Genomic DNA, 16,159 nt, shown 5'->3' with positions numbered 1-16,159 from the left:
CTCGTTAATAGCGGAATTAAAGGTTTAATGGTACTTTCGATTTACGAGGTCGATTCGTTACTACCAGGGAGGAGGAGTACCGTGTAAACGAAATTCTCATAAAAGCAAGACGATGCCCGCGTATAAAATACGGTGCACGCGGTTTTATTTCGGGTCCCCGGGTTACGGCGGGTTCACGGAAACGCATTAAATCGTATAGATTACAAAGTGTACCCATGTTATATCGCTCGTCGGTTCTCGCAACGTCACGCAAAAAGTACATCTCGTCCGTTCTTCTCTTATCTCACGTATCAATTTAAAAAGAACACGCGGGGTGCATTTTGCACAATCTTTGCAGTTAATTATGCGGTATTATAAAACGTGCAACGTGCTTATTAATAACGACGAGTGATAATAGTGCTTCCACTGTGTAACTGCGGGTCTCGATGTATACTTAGCTAATTATGCGCGTGTTATTCATTAGCGCATTAATCAGCCTGATTTATCTTACGGAATATATATATGTCCCGGTAAACATCCTCTCTATCTTTTTATGATAATTTGATGGACCTGCGAGGCATTTGTCTAGATAGGATCTATCGATCCGCGAAGAGATTGATGCCGCGTTTCTTTCTTTGCAATTTAACGAGTAAACAAATGAAGAGAACACACGTTCTATGAATAAAATAAAAACGTAGCATCCGGTGGTACTCCGAACTCCGAACTCCTTGCATTTAAACTGTCTCGTCTGTGCACACGCGCGGCTAAGTGTGGCTGCTCGTTTCACCTGGCTTTGCTCATGTATGTTAAGTTATATTAAGTACCTGTCCGCGTGTTGGACGCCCGCTACAAAGAGCGCCAGATGTGCCTCCCACGAATACGTGCATTTTACGCGGAGTGCAGAGCGAGACACTTGTAATTTTCGCGATGTGAGTTAAACGTTAACCATTTAAATATTGCGGTCCTCGATTAAGCATACAGCCTTGAATTAAGCGAATTGCCTTTATTAGCACTGAACCGCTAATTGCGGTGGCGATAGTTATAATTTCATGTAATTTGTATGCAGAGTGATGGTATCTAGATTTGTCTTCCTTCGTCATACGATTTTTTTTTCTCTCGACGAACTCGGGGGCAACTTTTGGTGCTTTTCAGCAAGAGATACTGTGTAATACAGTGATAATTTCATCTTTGTTTAACAGTGGCACACAAAAATGTCATGATTTACTATACGAGGAAAAAATGTCTTGATACAAAAAAATAAGCTATCAGAACTCATCAAATAAATAATTTCCTTGTATTAAGTAAAATATCTTGATACAAAAAACTGTTATTCATTGAGAAAAGATTTCTTCTCTCAGTGAAAAACAAATATATATATATATATATATCTTGATACAAAAAAATTTTACTCAACACAAAAAGTTATTTATTTGGTGGGTCCTAATAGTTTATTTTTTGTATTAAGATGTTTTTTTCTCTCAGTGTGCGTTTTTTACTGGAAAGCGGTCTATTTTTTCTCGAAGGATCGGTCCCGAATTTGTCAATCATCTTTTGTGTCTGTTCTTTTGTGACTTTAGGTCTGTTCTTTACTGCTATTGTATATCAGATTGCAAAGATTTTCTATCCCGCTTTCGCTAAACTTTAAATATATGTATATCTATTTTATTTTAAGTACAAGTGTACGCTATAATAGCCACAAAGAACAGGCTTTTTATAACGACGTCGAGCTAATCTGTTCGCGATTTGCTTGCAGAAAACACACCCTCAACTGCCACAGGATGAAGCCCGCCCTGTTTTCGGTGCTCTGCGAGATCAAGGAGAAGACAGGTGAGTGATCTTTTCTCTGCAACAACACGGGCATTTGCTCTTTTTGCCGCGCTCGACTCGCGCCGCTCGGATCATTAAACTTTACGTGCGAACGACTCGCCTATTTTGTACCGCGCTAACGGATGAATGGAATTTTTAAATGAATTACTTTCGGATGTGACAGACTCTCGTTTGCGACAGAGACTCATCTTGTAACAGAGACCGCGGGTTTCAATGTATTTTTTTGTCTCTTTCGTATTAGGCTGGCAGTGCCGCGTATTTTTACATATGTATTTCACATGATGCAGAAATCGAATGTTATGAGAATGCATTATTATTTTTGCAGCGTCATTGATTATATCTATGCTCGAGTAGAGTTTCATTCCATTCGTCCGTGCGCGCGAGTTATTGTACGTCATAAATCATAGGTCTTATTTAAAGCGCTGACTTTCGGCGCCTAGTTGTATTTGAAATTGATTTTTAAATTGCGTTTTTAACTCTCAGAATTGATCGAAATCGGCACAGTTCCGAGACGACCTCGGTTTTCAATGCTTTACGTACGTGCAGAGAAGATTCCTACATTTTCTTAATATGAAAAAAATAATGACAGCTCCAGTGGCACTTTTCGTAGTTCTACAGTTTTTAATAAAAATAAAAAAAGTTGCGCATATTTTACAACAAAAAACCAAAATTAGCATACCATATATGTATTCTCTTTTGGTTTTTTAATATAAAAAAGTGCACAACTCTTTTTATAAGGAACTGTAGAACTATGTAAAGAGAGTGTTACTGAAATTATCATTATATCTTATTAAAAGAATGTTGAGCTTCGTAGATCCGTAGATTCGTAGATCTTTGGATCGTTGCGAAAGAAGCCTGATAATGGGCGATAAAACTGTATTTCAAGGTGTATCAATATTGAAAATCGAGCACGCCGAGACCGCCAACTCGGGAATCATTTAATCTCTGAACGTGAAAAAGATCGTAACTTCTTCATGAATAACGTTCGGGTCGTTGTGTCGCGGCTCGTAAGCGCACAGTAGAGCGAAATCGAAAAATTGCGAGAGATCCCTATCTGCGACAATGCAACCCGCGTTGACGCTCCCTTCGACCACCCTTCGGCCGCGCGACCCCTGCGAGAGAACCATTCGAAACTCGTAAACATAATTTTTATGCGATGTTTGGATTACTTTTACGCGCGGATCAAGAGACCGCGAAACGCGCAATTATTTCTGGGGGGCACGATCGAGGAAGACTAAGAGAGAAAAAGGGAGAAATCGCGAAAGGGGGGCGAGAGAGATCGTTGTGGGGATGGAAGTTACGTCAAAAGTATTCGCTGCCCGTTGGGGGTGGAAGGACCACACCACACCACACCACACCACGCCCCTCATACTAAGCTACCCTCTTTCCCGTCGCTTCTCCAGCGGTGTGTGTTTGTGCGTGTGTATACGCATTCATACATGCGCTGACACACCCACACACACACAAATAGGAGACACGAGGGTGTCGTTGGCGCAGCACGGGCTATGACGTCAACAACGACATCCCACGTTTCTGTAACGTTATGATATTTCCAAATGGGCGTTGGGTACATCCCGCGACGAAAGGATATCTTTTTCGCGATCGAGAGAGAACGAGATCGCTATTGATTGTTTTTCGGAGGAATTTGAATGTGGACGCAATCGTACCTTTTACTAACGCATCTTCGAATGCCTGTGCATTTTTGTAACCCTATGCTTTTTCATTACTTTTATCCCTCCCTCGTTGTATTCTCGTTTGTCGTCATTCGGTTATACTGGGATTTTAAATTGTACTTTGCCTCGAACTCACGGAGATATTGACCTTTCTATTTCAGTTTTGTACAGTTAAATCATAGCAAAAAAAATCTCATGATATTTTGTTAGGAAATTGTAGTATCTGTACAGATACTCTACGCAGAAAACTTTTTAAACTTTATTAATGTAATTATTATTATCTAAAGAGATGAATGTATATACATTTTATTAAAATGTTAAGATATTCTCAGAACATCTCATTGTCTTTATAATTTTTATGACTTTTTTTTATTGACATGTTCTTTGAATATTTTATATATAAAAATACTTTTATAATACTCTCAATATAATGGGTGTTTCCCAGCAAGAGACACCGAGTAACACATTATATTCTTGTTGTTTGCTAATGTTAAACAAAGATGATATGATCACTGTGTTTTTTGTTGGAAAGCAATATATTTTGAAAAAAAAAGAGTTATATTTTTGAGACATTTAGAATTTTATTGTAGATATATTCTGTACACTAAAAAATATGGATTTAATATCATGTCGGTTTAAATAATTTTCACTGTGTTGGTGTTGATATAAACATGTGAATTTTATCAGCATGTAAATTTACACCAATACAGTGAGAATAATATTTAATACCCATAATGTCAAATTTACATTCATATTTTTTTAGAGCACATACTTTTATCCTCCCGTATAAAATAATATTTATATAATATATATAACTCTAGATTTTTGATTAGAGTTTAAGTAATAAATAAATAAAATAAATAATTAAAAAATGTCTATATGGACAGCATTGAAGAGCACTTTATTTTTCGATGCGAAAAAGAGATGAGAGCAAAGAATAACAGAGAAAGTTTTAGTTTGAGTTTATCATAAACAAAAAGGACGTCAAAGTATGATGAGCATTCGAGACGATGAACCGTTTTAACGGTCCTGTATCTTTTATGAGTTCCGGCCCGGCTGCGTGTAATGCCACACGCGTGCGCGCGGAAAAATGTACTGAGAGCTTTCTCCTTCCGCGTCACATGAGTGGAAAAGAGACACGAGATAGTCATAGTCGAGTTTATGGGCGATGGCTGACGAGGCAGTGAAAAAGTACTAAACCAAGAGGAGCAGATAAACGCTATGTTAAGCAGACCGTTTTACCAGCCATTTAATATAATCGGCTCTTGCGCTTGTTCTCTCGCGTGCGCCGCTCAGATAACTTCGGATCAAGACCGTACAAGGTGGGACCGTTCTCCATCCTAGCTGGGGCCTTATCCCTTTGTTTGCCGCCGACGAACATCACGCTATTATATCTACGTATAACGTTGCGAATTTTTATTTTGCCAACAACCTTTACTCTTGTCGGCCTTTCACCGAAGGAATCTGAATTACGCGCGAAATTATGTGAGAACTTCAAAATTATCCGCTATATAAAAAAGGCTATGTGAAAGTCTAAATGTGAATTACAATATTTGTTTCTTAAATCTTCCAATCAGTTGCTGTAATAGCATTGAATTATAATATCAAAAAAGTTGTACGAATTTCTTGCTTTATTTGTAGGAATTAATTTCTATTGGATCGGAACAAAAGTTCGTAGCGCTACCTCATTTGTATTATTTCTACATGTAAAAAAATTTGACAATTATACCATAAAGTAGAGTTTCAATTTTAAGAATCCGTTTTTTGGATTGTGATAATTTTCAACGGAGTTATCGAGCAATTAAAGTCAAAATGCTTCTTTTATTTAATTTGTGATAATTCAGTAACAAAAAATCTTAGAAACATTTTCGAAAAACGATTTTGTCGAGAAAGTTTGTTAGAAAGTAGAAAATTTTCGCAAGTTTTTTTTTGGGTACGTGACAGGCTCAGTGAGAAGAAACTTACTCATTTGTTCAGCTCGCAGTTTTCTATGGAAAAGTTACGAAACTCACAAAAACTGTCAAAAGACATAGTGATCTTTCGAAAGTAGAGGTTTTAAGCTTTAAAACCCTGTTAAAAAATTTAAATGTCATTCATTTTTAACGAAATTGCAGCTGCTTGAATTTTGAAGTTCATAGAGCTACGAACTTTTGTTTCGACCTGTCACATTTCATATTCGATAGAATAAATTTATTAAATATACCGAAGACTTCTTTTTATTCATGAATTCACGGCTATAAATCTTGATAAAATCGCAAAATTTATTTTTAACAGAAATAAATTGAGCGAAAAAAATAATAATTTATTCCGACGTACAGTGCAAATAAATCACATTTGACTTCCTCGCTTTTGATGCAATTTAATGCGCTTGCAATGGATCGGAGACCTTAATTTTATGTTGCTCCGAAATTGTAGCTCGGTATACGATCACAAGCGGAGAATCGGGCGATCGCACTTAACACTAATTGTACGGTGCAATTACGAGACACGCAACCAGAGGCAACTCGTTCGATTCGCGTTAATGGACCGTCCTACTTCCTCGAATATCACGTGTAATACCGATCGATCGAGTCCTAAGAGGCAGTCAACCTCTGACTACGATTTGTCACGGTCAAATTGGAAGAGGCGCTTTCCTTCTGTAACCCGCTGATCTCGAAGACCTGTTTCGGATGGAACACACCGCTCAGGACGATTTCCCGTGGGGCGCGCGTAGATCCCAAATACCGAAAGAAACGGGGAGGCAAGGCTGCTTCGAAATCCGCGGGATTTCTCTACTCGCCTTTCAACCGTTGTCCCCCAATCCCCTTTTTTTCATCCTCTCCCATGTGCGGACAGCTCTTCAGTCCGCATAGAGCAGCTGGCATAATCCTTCTCGTGGTGCACTGAAAAAAATGAAAAAAAAAAACCCTCGAGGGTGTCGGACCCGAAGAGGACTAAAATCCGACCTGGTTGCGCGACAAATAGTCATCTTGGTAATTATCAGGCGCACGATTGCCGGACGATGAACTTTTCGGCGCACTTGTGGACGTCTGATAAAACGAAATTAATCCGCGGGCAAAACAGATAATTCGGCCGAATAATAATCCGCGTCGCTGCCATTAATCACGGATCGGCCGATATTGATTTCGCGCGTGGCGCGCAATCCGATTGGCTGACTTTACTTACGGTCCGTCATTGCGTATATGACGCACGTGCGTTTCGTGCGGTGCAATCCGTTGCATAGGGTGTCCCGTGCTGGATTAGTCCGTCTGTTCGATTTTCACACCGAGGCGAGGATTTATTTAATTTAGGACATCGCGCCGCCGCGCCGCACCGCGCCGCGCCGCGCCGTACATCCTCGATTCTCTGCAGTTTTGAAACAATGGCAGCTCGTACAAACAATTAAAAATCCATACTCGATTTGGCCGTTGGCCAACGATAGCTCCGTTTCCTGTCGCGCACCTATATATAACGTGCAATATACGTCCGTCTGAGCAACAATGTTATTATTGTTGTCGTCTAACGTCGCTCGATATTTTTGATACAGCATCCTCTTTTTTTTTATTAGGGGAATCTTATTCTAACGTCAGTAAAAATAATCGATTCTCGAGAAACGACGTTTTATTCAACATCGGATGTACGAAAATTTTATTCACAATCAGAGGCATGACCTTTCGCGCGGCGTTGCCTGATATGTTAATATTAATCCGAAAGGCGAAACGGAGCTGAGCCCACGTGAGTCTTGAGCGCATTGCGTTTCGCTGCAACTAAACCGGCTGACCTTGATTTCGCGCAGCGCATTTCACGCTGGATTCACCCCCGTCCTTTATCTCCCGTAATTAATGGCTCCGTTTGCTTCCATTTATTACGCGAGTACGACATCGAACTGTCTTCAACACGGCGGGTGAGCACGCTCGCGTGAACGATTAAAAATTGCTCTCGGTACATTTCCCTCGTTAATCGCGAAGAATTCACGTCGACGATCTCGAAAAAGTTATGGAATTTTAATGAAAAAAAAAATTTAATTATAGATTTATTTTACAATGCTCTGCTTCTTCGCGTTATCGTGAAATTCACTCGCTGAGAACGTGAAAGAATTAAGTGGAGCGTTCGGGGAAAGAGTTTGATCGTATGCATCGCGTTCTGTTATTGTTACAATGTACGAAACGTGGCTTCGGTTTTCGAGAGGTTGACGCCGCTCATTCCGGCTCCAGCTGGAATGTCGTTCCCCTAGCTTCGCTTTCCTTTTCTTTTTGTTCCGCGCCTTTCGTGCTCTCTTCCCTCTCTTTTTCTCTCTTTCTCTTTCTTTGTATTTCCATCTCTGTCTTCTTCATCCATGATACTCACATGCAGATGGGGTTCCAGCATCCCAAGGTGAACCAGAGTCCCTTGGCCCTCTCTTCCCATCTCTCTCTCTCTCTCTCTCTCTCTGTTGCCTTCTCTTTCTCCACCCCTCTCTCTCCTCTCTCTCTTTTCGCCTCGTCCTCTCGAGTCTCGAACTTCACGGAGTCGACTAACGAGATTTGTCCGATTGGAGTGAGTCCGCCGTAATGCTCACGCACTGATTTATTGCAAAAACTTACACATTTGTGGTAAATCGCGGCCTCCCTTTCGTTAGCGTAGGGAAACGTTTCTTAACGAGCACACATTCGTTCCCGCGTTCCTCGCGCCACGAAACGAGAGCCTTGCTGATTCTCGTGAATCGCTTTAATTAACTTTGCCGATTACGCGTCACGTATTCGCTAATTACGGCGCGCGAAACGGCTCGCCGTGACGAGCAAAAGACGGCCGCAATACGCGCGAGTTATTATGCATTGTGTACCCACAGACGCTGATAAAGACATGGCCGTATTATCAAGTAGCGGAATTACCGTAATGCTCGCTTTACTGATAACGTATGCACACATTGTTCGCGCGAGTTTAACTCGAACGCTGCTGTTTCGGGCTTTATCAGCGAACGGCCTAAACTGCCGTCACAGTTATTTTCGACTATTTTATTTCCTTTCTTCATTCGCACTATCAATTGACGAGTCACGGTTCACGTTCGTCTAATTTAGAAAATAGATGCGTCACGCAGACCATCATTTTGAAGTGACACCGATACAAGGAAACAAAAGGAGGAATCTGTGAAAATGAAGGGAAGAAAAGGAAAGAAAGAGATAAGATGAAAAGCTATTGTGCTGTCAAGTTGCACACGATAGTTGTAGCGCGTACCGTTAACGGAATTGCAGTTAAGTCTCTTTAATTGCGTGGAGTTACTGACCGGAAGTCGTCGTTATGGTCATTGCTCTCGCGACGGGGCCACGCTCTTATTATTCGGTACTTTAATTAAAAGCTGATAGCGAACATTTTATTAAAGTGTTATTTTTCCGAGTGTAAAGGCCGCTCTCGGTCTGAGAAGGGTCGATTACTCGAGTTTTCGCCAAATAAACAGATCCACTTGGTTCGTCGAGCCGAACGACGAACATCTAGCGTCTAGCAGCGACTGAGGGACGCTTTGCGTCGTGCGTGTGTGTATGTATCTACGAGCGCAGGAGGTCGATTTAACAAACCATACGTTACACCACGATAAAATCTCGCAAACCTATAAACTTCGAGCTGGAGCTAGGTGCGGGTACGTTATATCATAAAAATCCAGTAAAATAAGCTCGTAAACCGAGCGAGGGAAAGAGACGAAAAAGTGGAAGAGAAGGAAAGGGGCTCGTGTTGTCGCGATGCACTATAAACTTTCTTCGCGAATACTCACGCGTGTCGTACACGTGCATGATATTTTAGAATATGCATTCAAGATCACAAAAATTGGACTACGAACGAGATGTTGCTTTATAAATTGCTTGCAAACGTAGATAATGTGGATAAGGGAAATACAATATTTAGTGACGCATCTCTTTTTGGAGTTCGTTATATTTATTTATTTATTTATTTATTTTTACTACACACACACAGCTTTTTGATATGTAAAATATTAATGCGAAGAGTTCAACGAATATCTTCTACATGGGTCTCTGAGGTTCCATTTATGAGAATAATTAATTTTTATTAATATAATAAACTTAATTCTCCCTATTTTATTAATATAATGTTATTAACTCTCGGCAATGTAAAATTTTCACTTTTTGACTGCAACCTGGAATTTCGAATTTTAGTGCAGATTTTTATATTGTTCTAGATTATGTAAAAATCGGATAAAATTCTTACTATATACTCGTACTTGTGAAAACTTTAATCTTTCGACTCTCTCATACCGATTCCCAGACATATAAGTTTCCAAGTGAGGTGACTGACCCTAAAAAATTTTCTGTATAAATAGCACGTTTATAATGTTAAAAATTATATTAAAGTATGATAAATAAATATATCAATGCGTAAATATAATACATTGTTATTTATTTTTATTCATAAATCTATAAACATTTTTAAACTTTTTAGCAAAATAATTCCGAAAAGATCATTTTTAAGACAAACGGCTCATTTGGGAATCGAAAAATTAACGAGTTTTTATTATCATAGAAATTGGATTATATTTTCCTTATATTTTTTACAAATTTAAATTTAAATTTATCTAGAATTCACAATCCAAAAGTCCAGTATTGCCGACGGAGGGTGAATAATTAATATAATACAATGAAATTATATTTCACCCTCGGGATGTATATTAGACAATGTATTCTCTATATAAATCAAGGTAGTTGAGATAATCTCTATTTCTTGTATATACGTGAACTATTACAGATGCGCATGTACACCTCACGCTTCTATCGCGATTCGATTTATGGATATGCCGGTTCGGCTAGGTCGGCGATCTTAGATTATCTCAGTGCATTCACGTCTTGGTGTGGACGAGAGAGGAAGAGTGATCTTTCGAGAGGCTAATTGGAAGACTCTCGAGGGCTACTCTCGGCGGCTCCTATACGCGCGTCGTGGGCCGGCGTCCTCTTAATCGTATGGTAATTCTATGGAGATTGCATGGGGCGAGGAGAAGCTCGTAGCTCGGGATCGTTAGGCCCTTTTCGTCCCCGCTGGGACCTAAACTCACTCTGCCTCCTTCCAACTAACGGCGTTCCGCTATCTGGCTTCCAATCACTCCTCCTGCTCCTCACCCATCATCTTCGTCGTCCCCTAAGAAACTTATTTTTTGTTACGCTCATCTCGTTGCTCCCGTCAAAAATAAATCCAAAAGGTATGATTAGCTCACTTCTGTCTTGCCGAAAATTGTACTCTCTACGAGAGATACTCTGTCAGTTTAATTCGCAGTTTAATTCTTTCGTGCAACGTACAGATGAAAGATTATATTCTATTGCATTTATATTACGTTATTTATTTAATTTATTCAATTTAATTCATAATTAAATTAATTACAAGACCTTTGCGCTGTTTTGAAAATTAATTATTAATATATTGTAAAATACAATGTCAGTTACCTGCCGAGAGCTTATAGCTCATAGCTTTACCGTCAAAGTTCCACCTTCCTTTGGCGCGTTCTCCGATTTTCCCTCTTATATTCTTTCTCGAGTAGAGGCCCGAAGTGACAAGTGAATGGCGTGCTAGCCTCAAAGAAGGGAGGGGGAGGGGGAGAGGGGGATAACAATAACCTCCGCCGCGAAATAAGTATCATACTGTCTCGTTTTCATATATATGCAAGCGACTCCAGACACGCGACGACCTCACAATCGCCACTGTCAGTCCTCGTTGGAAAGAAGCCTGCGATTATGCGGGCGTGTATGCGTGTACGTACTACGTACGTACGTATGTGCTTGCGGACGCCACTTACTCTGTCGCGCGCAAATGCGAGCGTTATCGTTGATCTAACTCCATTCCAATTCCGTCTGAGTACCAGATGACAGGAGAGTGACAGCTCATCCTCAATGCGACTCGCCCCCTCCCCTCCTTCCGTCCGTCATCGAAGGAATATATCGGGCATAATTTTATCGCGAATCAAATTAGAGGCCGGTACCGGCGTTGTTCCCGCCTCATCGACCACCGACGCGCGGTATCTTTACGTCAATCCTGCGACACCCCAATATCTCGTTAACATTTTTTAACGAGAAGCAATTTTAATTTCTGCTTCGGCGATAAGCACCTATTATTATTCCTCGCGATACCAGTTTGAATTCGAGTATCACGTAGGTGGAATATATCGCGATATCGCGCGCGCGCTCGGCGGCCCTCGGGAGTCCGCTTCTCGTTTTTGCGGTACGGTGCGCGGTATGGTGCAATGTGCACGCCATTTACGGGGGGCGGTGCATAGAGCAATGAAGGAGCGATGTTCGCAGCGTGCGAGATGCAGCAGAGAGAGAGTGGACGCATAACGGCGAGAGGGGCCGGCGGATAAAAGAGCGAGAGAGGCGTGGGGGAGGAGGCCACGGTAGGGCAGGACGAGAGGAAAACGCGAAGGAGCTTCCATCTCGGGCTCGAGATTTCATTAAAATTCATGAACCGTACGCGACTTGCGCCTCTCTCGCGCCGCGGTGGTCTTTGAGTTTTGCGCGTTACGAAGAAACGGCGCGATACAGCCACCGACGTGGATGGACGAGAAAGAGAGAGAAAGAAAGAGCAAGGGAGCAGGAGGAACGAGGTAGAGAGCGACGTCAGCTATGAATAATACAGGGAACTTCTAATTGCGCGAGACAAAACTCCGCGTAGTTGGAAACTTTCGTCCCGGCTACGACGGTCGGGAGGAGGAACTTTCGCAACTCTTGCAAAACTTACCACTTGTTTTACCGTCGACTCATCCTCTCTCTCGTTCGCCCGTATACGCGCCGCGTCGTCTCGCCGGAAGTCATCGCGGAAACGCTGCGGCTCTCTTTATACCGTCCTTCCGCCCGCGCCGGTCGCATCCTGGCTATCGCCGCGGAATCTCGCGGAACTTTGTTCCTTTCGTTCCGCCGTTTGTGATCCCCCGTGGAATTCGCTCCGAGAGCCGGGACGATGCCGTTCGTCCACTCGTCTTTACCCAGTTACAATCTTCGTAGCTGTTATGGTATCCTAGGCGGAAGGTCATATCGAATAGAAGGTATTAATGCAAGAAACATACAAGGCGATCTTCGATTGTATTTCATCTTCGAGTCTCTTTATAATTTGAGAAAAAATGACAAACTGGTACGCCTACGAATGTGTCGATGAGAGCGAGAAATGTATGCTATTCGTATTTTTTAATAAACAAATAGCACTAATTAAATGTTTACTAAATGTAAATATATATTTATTTGGTAGAAGAATTTGTGATTCAAGTATGATTTTTTCATTAAGTAAATATTTATTTACTACAAGTGTTTAATTAATACATATTCAAACGAGTAAATATTTATTAAAATTTAGTAAATTTGTTTCAGTACTGAAACGTCGACTTGAGAAATTACTAAGGATCTCAAGAAATTTTCTCACGACAGAGATTAATTATTAATTATTGGAAATCTGTCCGCTTTCTATCACTCGGTACATTTCCTTCTTTATTCCACGCGTGAAACATCGCATGGCAGCCGAGAGTCACGGTCGTATAGATTATCTGTTCGATGATGATTAAAGTTATTATTTGACACGTCATTTGAGAAAGAGAGACAGTCGTTTTCTCCTTCGCACTCTCTCGTTCTCTTCCTCTCTTTTTCACGATAGTGCTCACATAGGTGTCGGCAATGAAGAGAGGGATATCGTTTCTACGGCTAGGGTGTGTTCAACCCCCGTACTCAGGGGTGGCTGTAACGTCGCTCGTAAAAACACCGTAAACTCGACAGCAACAGGTCCCGTGTGTCTGCCGCAGAAGCGCCGGCCATGCCGCTCTCGAATATGACGGTTGATACGAGAGCGTACACGAAGGACCGCCGACACCTCGCTGCACTGCTGACGATCTTTTGTGCCATTCGCTTTGCAAAGAGACAGTTACGAAATAGCGTACAAATATTTTCTCTCATCGACTACGTTTGTGGGCTCATCATTTTTTTCTCAATTTATTATAAGTACATTCGTTGATGAAATACAACCAAAACTCGCCGTGTCTCCTCGTACGTTTTTTTTTCTCCCATTAATTTATCAAAACCACGCATTTCCAGGCATCGCGTTTAAAGCATCGATTCTAAACGTGCCTGGTATTCTATCGAGACATCTATCATTCACGATTACACGTTTCGTGTATTTTTTACAAGTATCGTCGAACTCTGAATAAAACCGGAGGAAAGGACCGACGAAAAATCTCGGAAACTCTCAGTGTATCCGGTATGCACGAGGTAGAAAACGTAACCACGGTACCATCTTGTTGATTCCGACATTTTTACGCGAGGAGGTTACCGGAACGGTCCGGGCGACCATCATCTTCACGGTGGTTGGGGGAAGGGGCGGGAGGAGCGGTGAGAAAAATTGTCACGGCGAAGGATTTCGAATTCTCGCCGCGTAAGGAGTCTGCGGCAGCAGAGCCAGCCAGCTCTCCTTCCCTTGCATGTGCATGCATTATGCATGCACAACGGCGCTGCGAGAAAAATGTCTTGGCAGCCGCAAAGCGCGGGATGGTTGCCTTGTCCCTATGTATGCGGCGTTACCAGCTCGGTATACGATATGCAGGTGTACATGTGCCGATACCGGGGAGTCCAGATGCACTCAACTTCGCCGGCGGTCTTTTAATTACGCTGATAAGATTTCACTAATAATGACATCCATCGTCAACGACGTAAATGGCGATTGGCAATATAGCGTGTAAAAAAATTATTTTTCTTTTAAAATATTTGTCAAACAAATCGAAATAATGCAAAATCTCGATAAAGATTTTTCTTTTAATGCTGCTGGAATTTAATTTTTTTTTCCACGCATTCTTTATTATTAGCAATATTTAATTAATGAAAATGCATCATTCTTTTTTCTTGTTTTTTCGAAGCGCGATGTTTAAAGAAAAATACGTGGGGAAAATAAAAGATAAACATCTATCGAGATTAAAGCTGAAAAAAGACGAGCTATGGTCGACCGAGTCACAATAATGCGTCTTCAGTTCCATCCTCGATATTTCCACCGACGGTTTTTCCACGATTTGATATTGAGCGCCCTCCCCCTTGACGAAGGTACGGTGGGGATGAAGCTGAGCCGACAGTGGCGACCGTCCACCCTTCCTCAGGGACGGATTGCCCTCTCTGGCTCTTCTATGGACTATGTCTGATGTCTATGGCTCCATTAGAGCCTGTACAAGAGCACGTTTTTTCAATCTGCTCTGATAGAGTTATATTTTTTTTCACCTTACTATAGAAATTAAATTAATGGAGAATTATTGTAAAGAGTGCACTGTGTATGTATCGTTATTATACTTTACTAAATTTTATTTAATAGGATATTCAAATGCAAATTTATGTTTCTATGAGAAACACTCGCTACTTTCTAATCTAGAAAAGTAAGATTGCTGAAGTTGTATACTGTGCAATTTATGGGTTAAATATGGATAACGAAGTTGCAACGTGGAATATCGTGAAAAGTTTCACGCCAAAACTTGAAGCTTAGCCGGACGATGTTTCGCGTATAAGAGACAACCCTCTTCGTTAACTTGGAAACCGAAGAATCGTAGAGCCGACGGGGAGAAGGTGAGGGTGGTTTTTCCAATGATGATGCACCGGCAGGAGGTGTGCGTTTACGGCACCCGTGGGAGCTACCGGCATGAAAACGAAACGCGAAGAAGAAAACTCCGGATCCTGTCCATCCTTAAAAGAGGAGTCTCGAGTTTCCGTGTGAAAAATTTCACAATTTCAAAACGTTGTAAACTTAAAGCAACAAATTCCGGCGTTGTATAGTTTTGATCTATAGTTGTATATAAGTATCTCGCTAATTTTCTTTTTCGATATTTCATCACGAAATTACTTTTTCTCCCAAAGAAATATTAAGTTCAATTGTATAAATTATATTCGAGCTCAGAATATAATCTTGTCAAAATACTTTTCCGTCTATTCGTTTTAAAAATAAATCTATCATTCTCTAAAAATAAATTTATACAATTCTCGGAATTAAAATTAAATAGGATGTCATGATTGGAATTCGAATTGATAGATATCTTTTTCAATGAGATTTTTTTTCATCCTGATTTCGTTCGACGTGAAAGGATTCCGGCGGTGTGGAAAGAGTTTCGCCGAAAGACTTTCGGGTTCTGATGGAATCCTAAATTTTAAATCGCTCGAAGGATCCCAGTCGGAAATTGAACCTTGACCTTTTCCTCCTTGACGACTTTCGATCTTTCTGATGGGATTGGTCTTACGATCGTGAACGGGCGTTAGGAAAGCACTATCGTCGTTAGGTTTTATCGTAGATGTTTTGGCCTCAGGTATAAAGTGCGTCTAGAATAATTTCACTAGTCACACTTTGCGGCCGCAGCACGTAAGGTTCTTCAGTTTTATGCGTTGCTTAGCTATAAAGTGCCGATTCGATGTTGTCTACATCGGTATAGGCTAGAGTTGCCATAGTTGGAAATATACTTGAACAAAGATATATTATCATGATAGATCCTACCGACATTAATAATTTTATTTATTAAAATTGTGAAATTACGTTTAAAGACACTTAAGGGAAAATATCGATAGTTTGACAGTTTCGGAATATCGTTAGCATCCCTCGTGGCTTTGGCTGGCTCATAAATTCGCCACAGGGAGAACTTACCACCGAGTCCCTGGAGTAGCGGGGCCCGTTCAGAATTACATCGCCGATATTTTTGCTTCGCCGACGCCGCCGCCGCCGACAACGAA

General features: G+C 41.1%; 1 protein-coding gene across 8 annotated transcripts in view; it reads left to right on the top strand.

The window, feature by feature from the left end:
* exd (PBX homeobox extradenticle) overlaps positions 1–16,159 on the top strand; it is a 49,763-nt gene that overhangs the window by 1,611 nt on the left and 31,993 nt on the right. For all 8 annotated transcript variants that reach the window (XM_018513365.1, XM_018513369.1, XM_018513360.1 and 5 more), the window contains exon 2: positions 1,733–1,806. In XM_018513365.1, coding sequence (XP_018368867.1) covers positions 1,733–1,806 — 74 coding nt within the window. The remainder of the gene's footprint in view (positions 1–1,732; positions 1,807–16,159) is intronic.

Source organism: Trachymyrmex cornetzi, unplaced genomic scaffold, assembly GCF_001594075.2.
Source record: "Trachymyrmex cornetzi isolate Tcor2-1 unplaced genomic scaffold, Tcor1.1 scaffold468, whole genome shotgun sequence".
Taxonomy (NCBI): domain Eukaryota; kingdom Metazoa; phylum Arthropoda; class Insecta; order Hymenoptera; family Formicidae; genus Trachymyrmex; species Trachymyrmex cornetzi.
The sequence above is the reverse complement of the archived record's forward strand: the minus strand, read 5'-3'. Positions and strand labels throughout refer to the sequence as shown.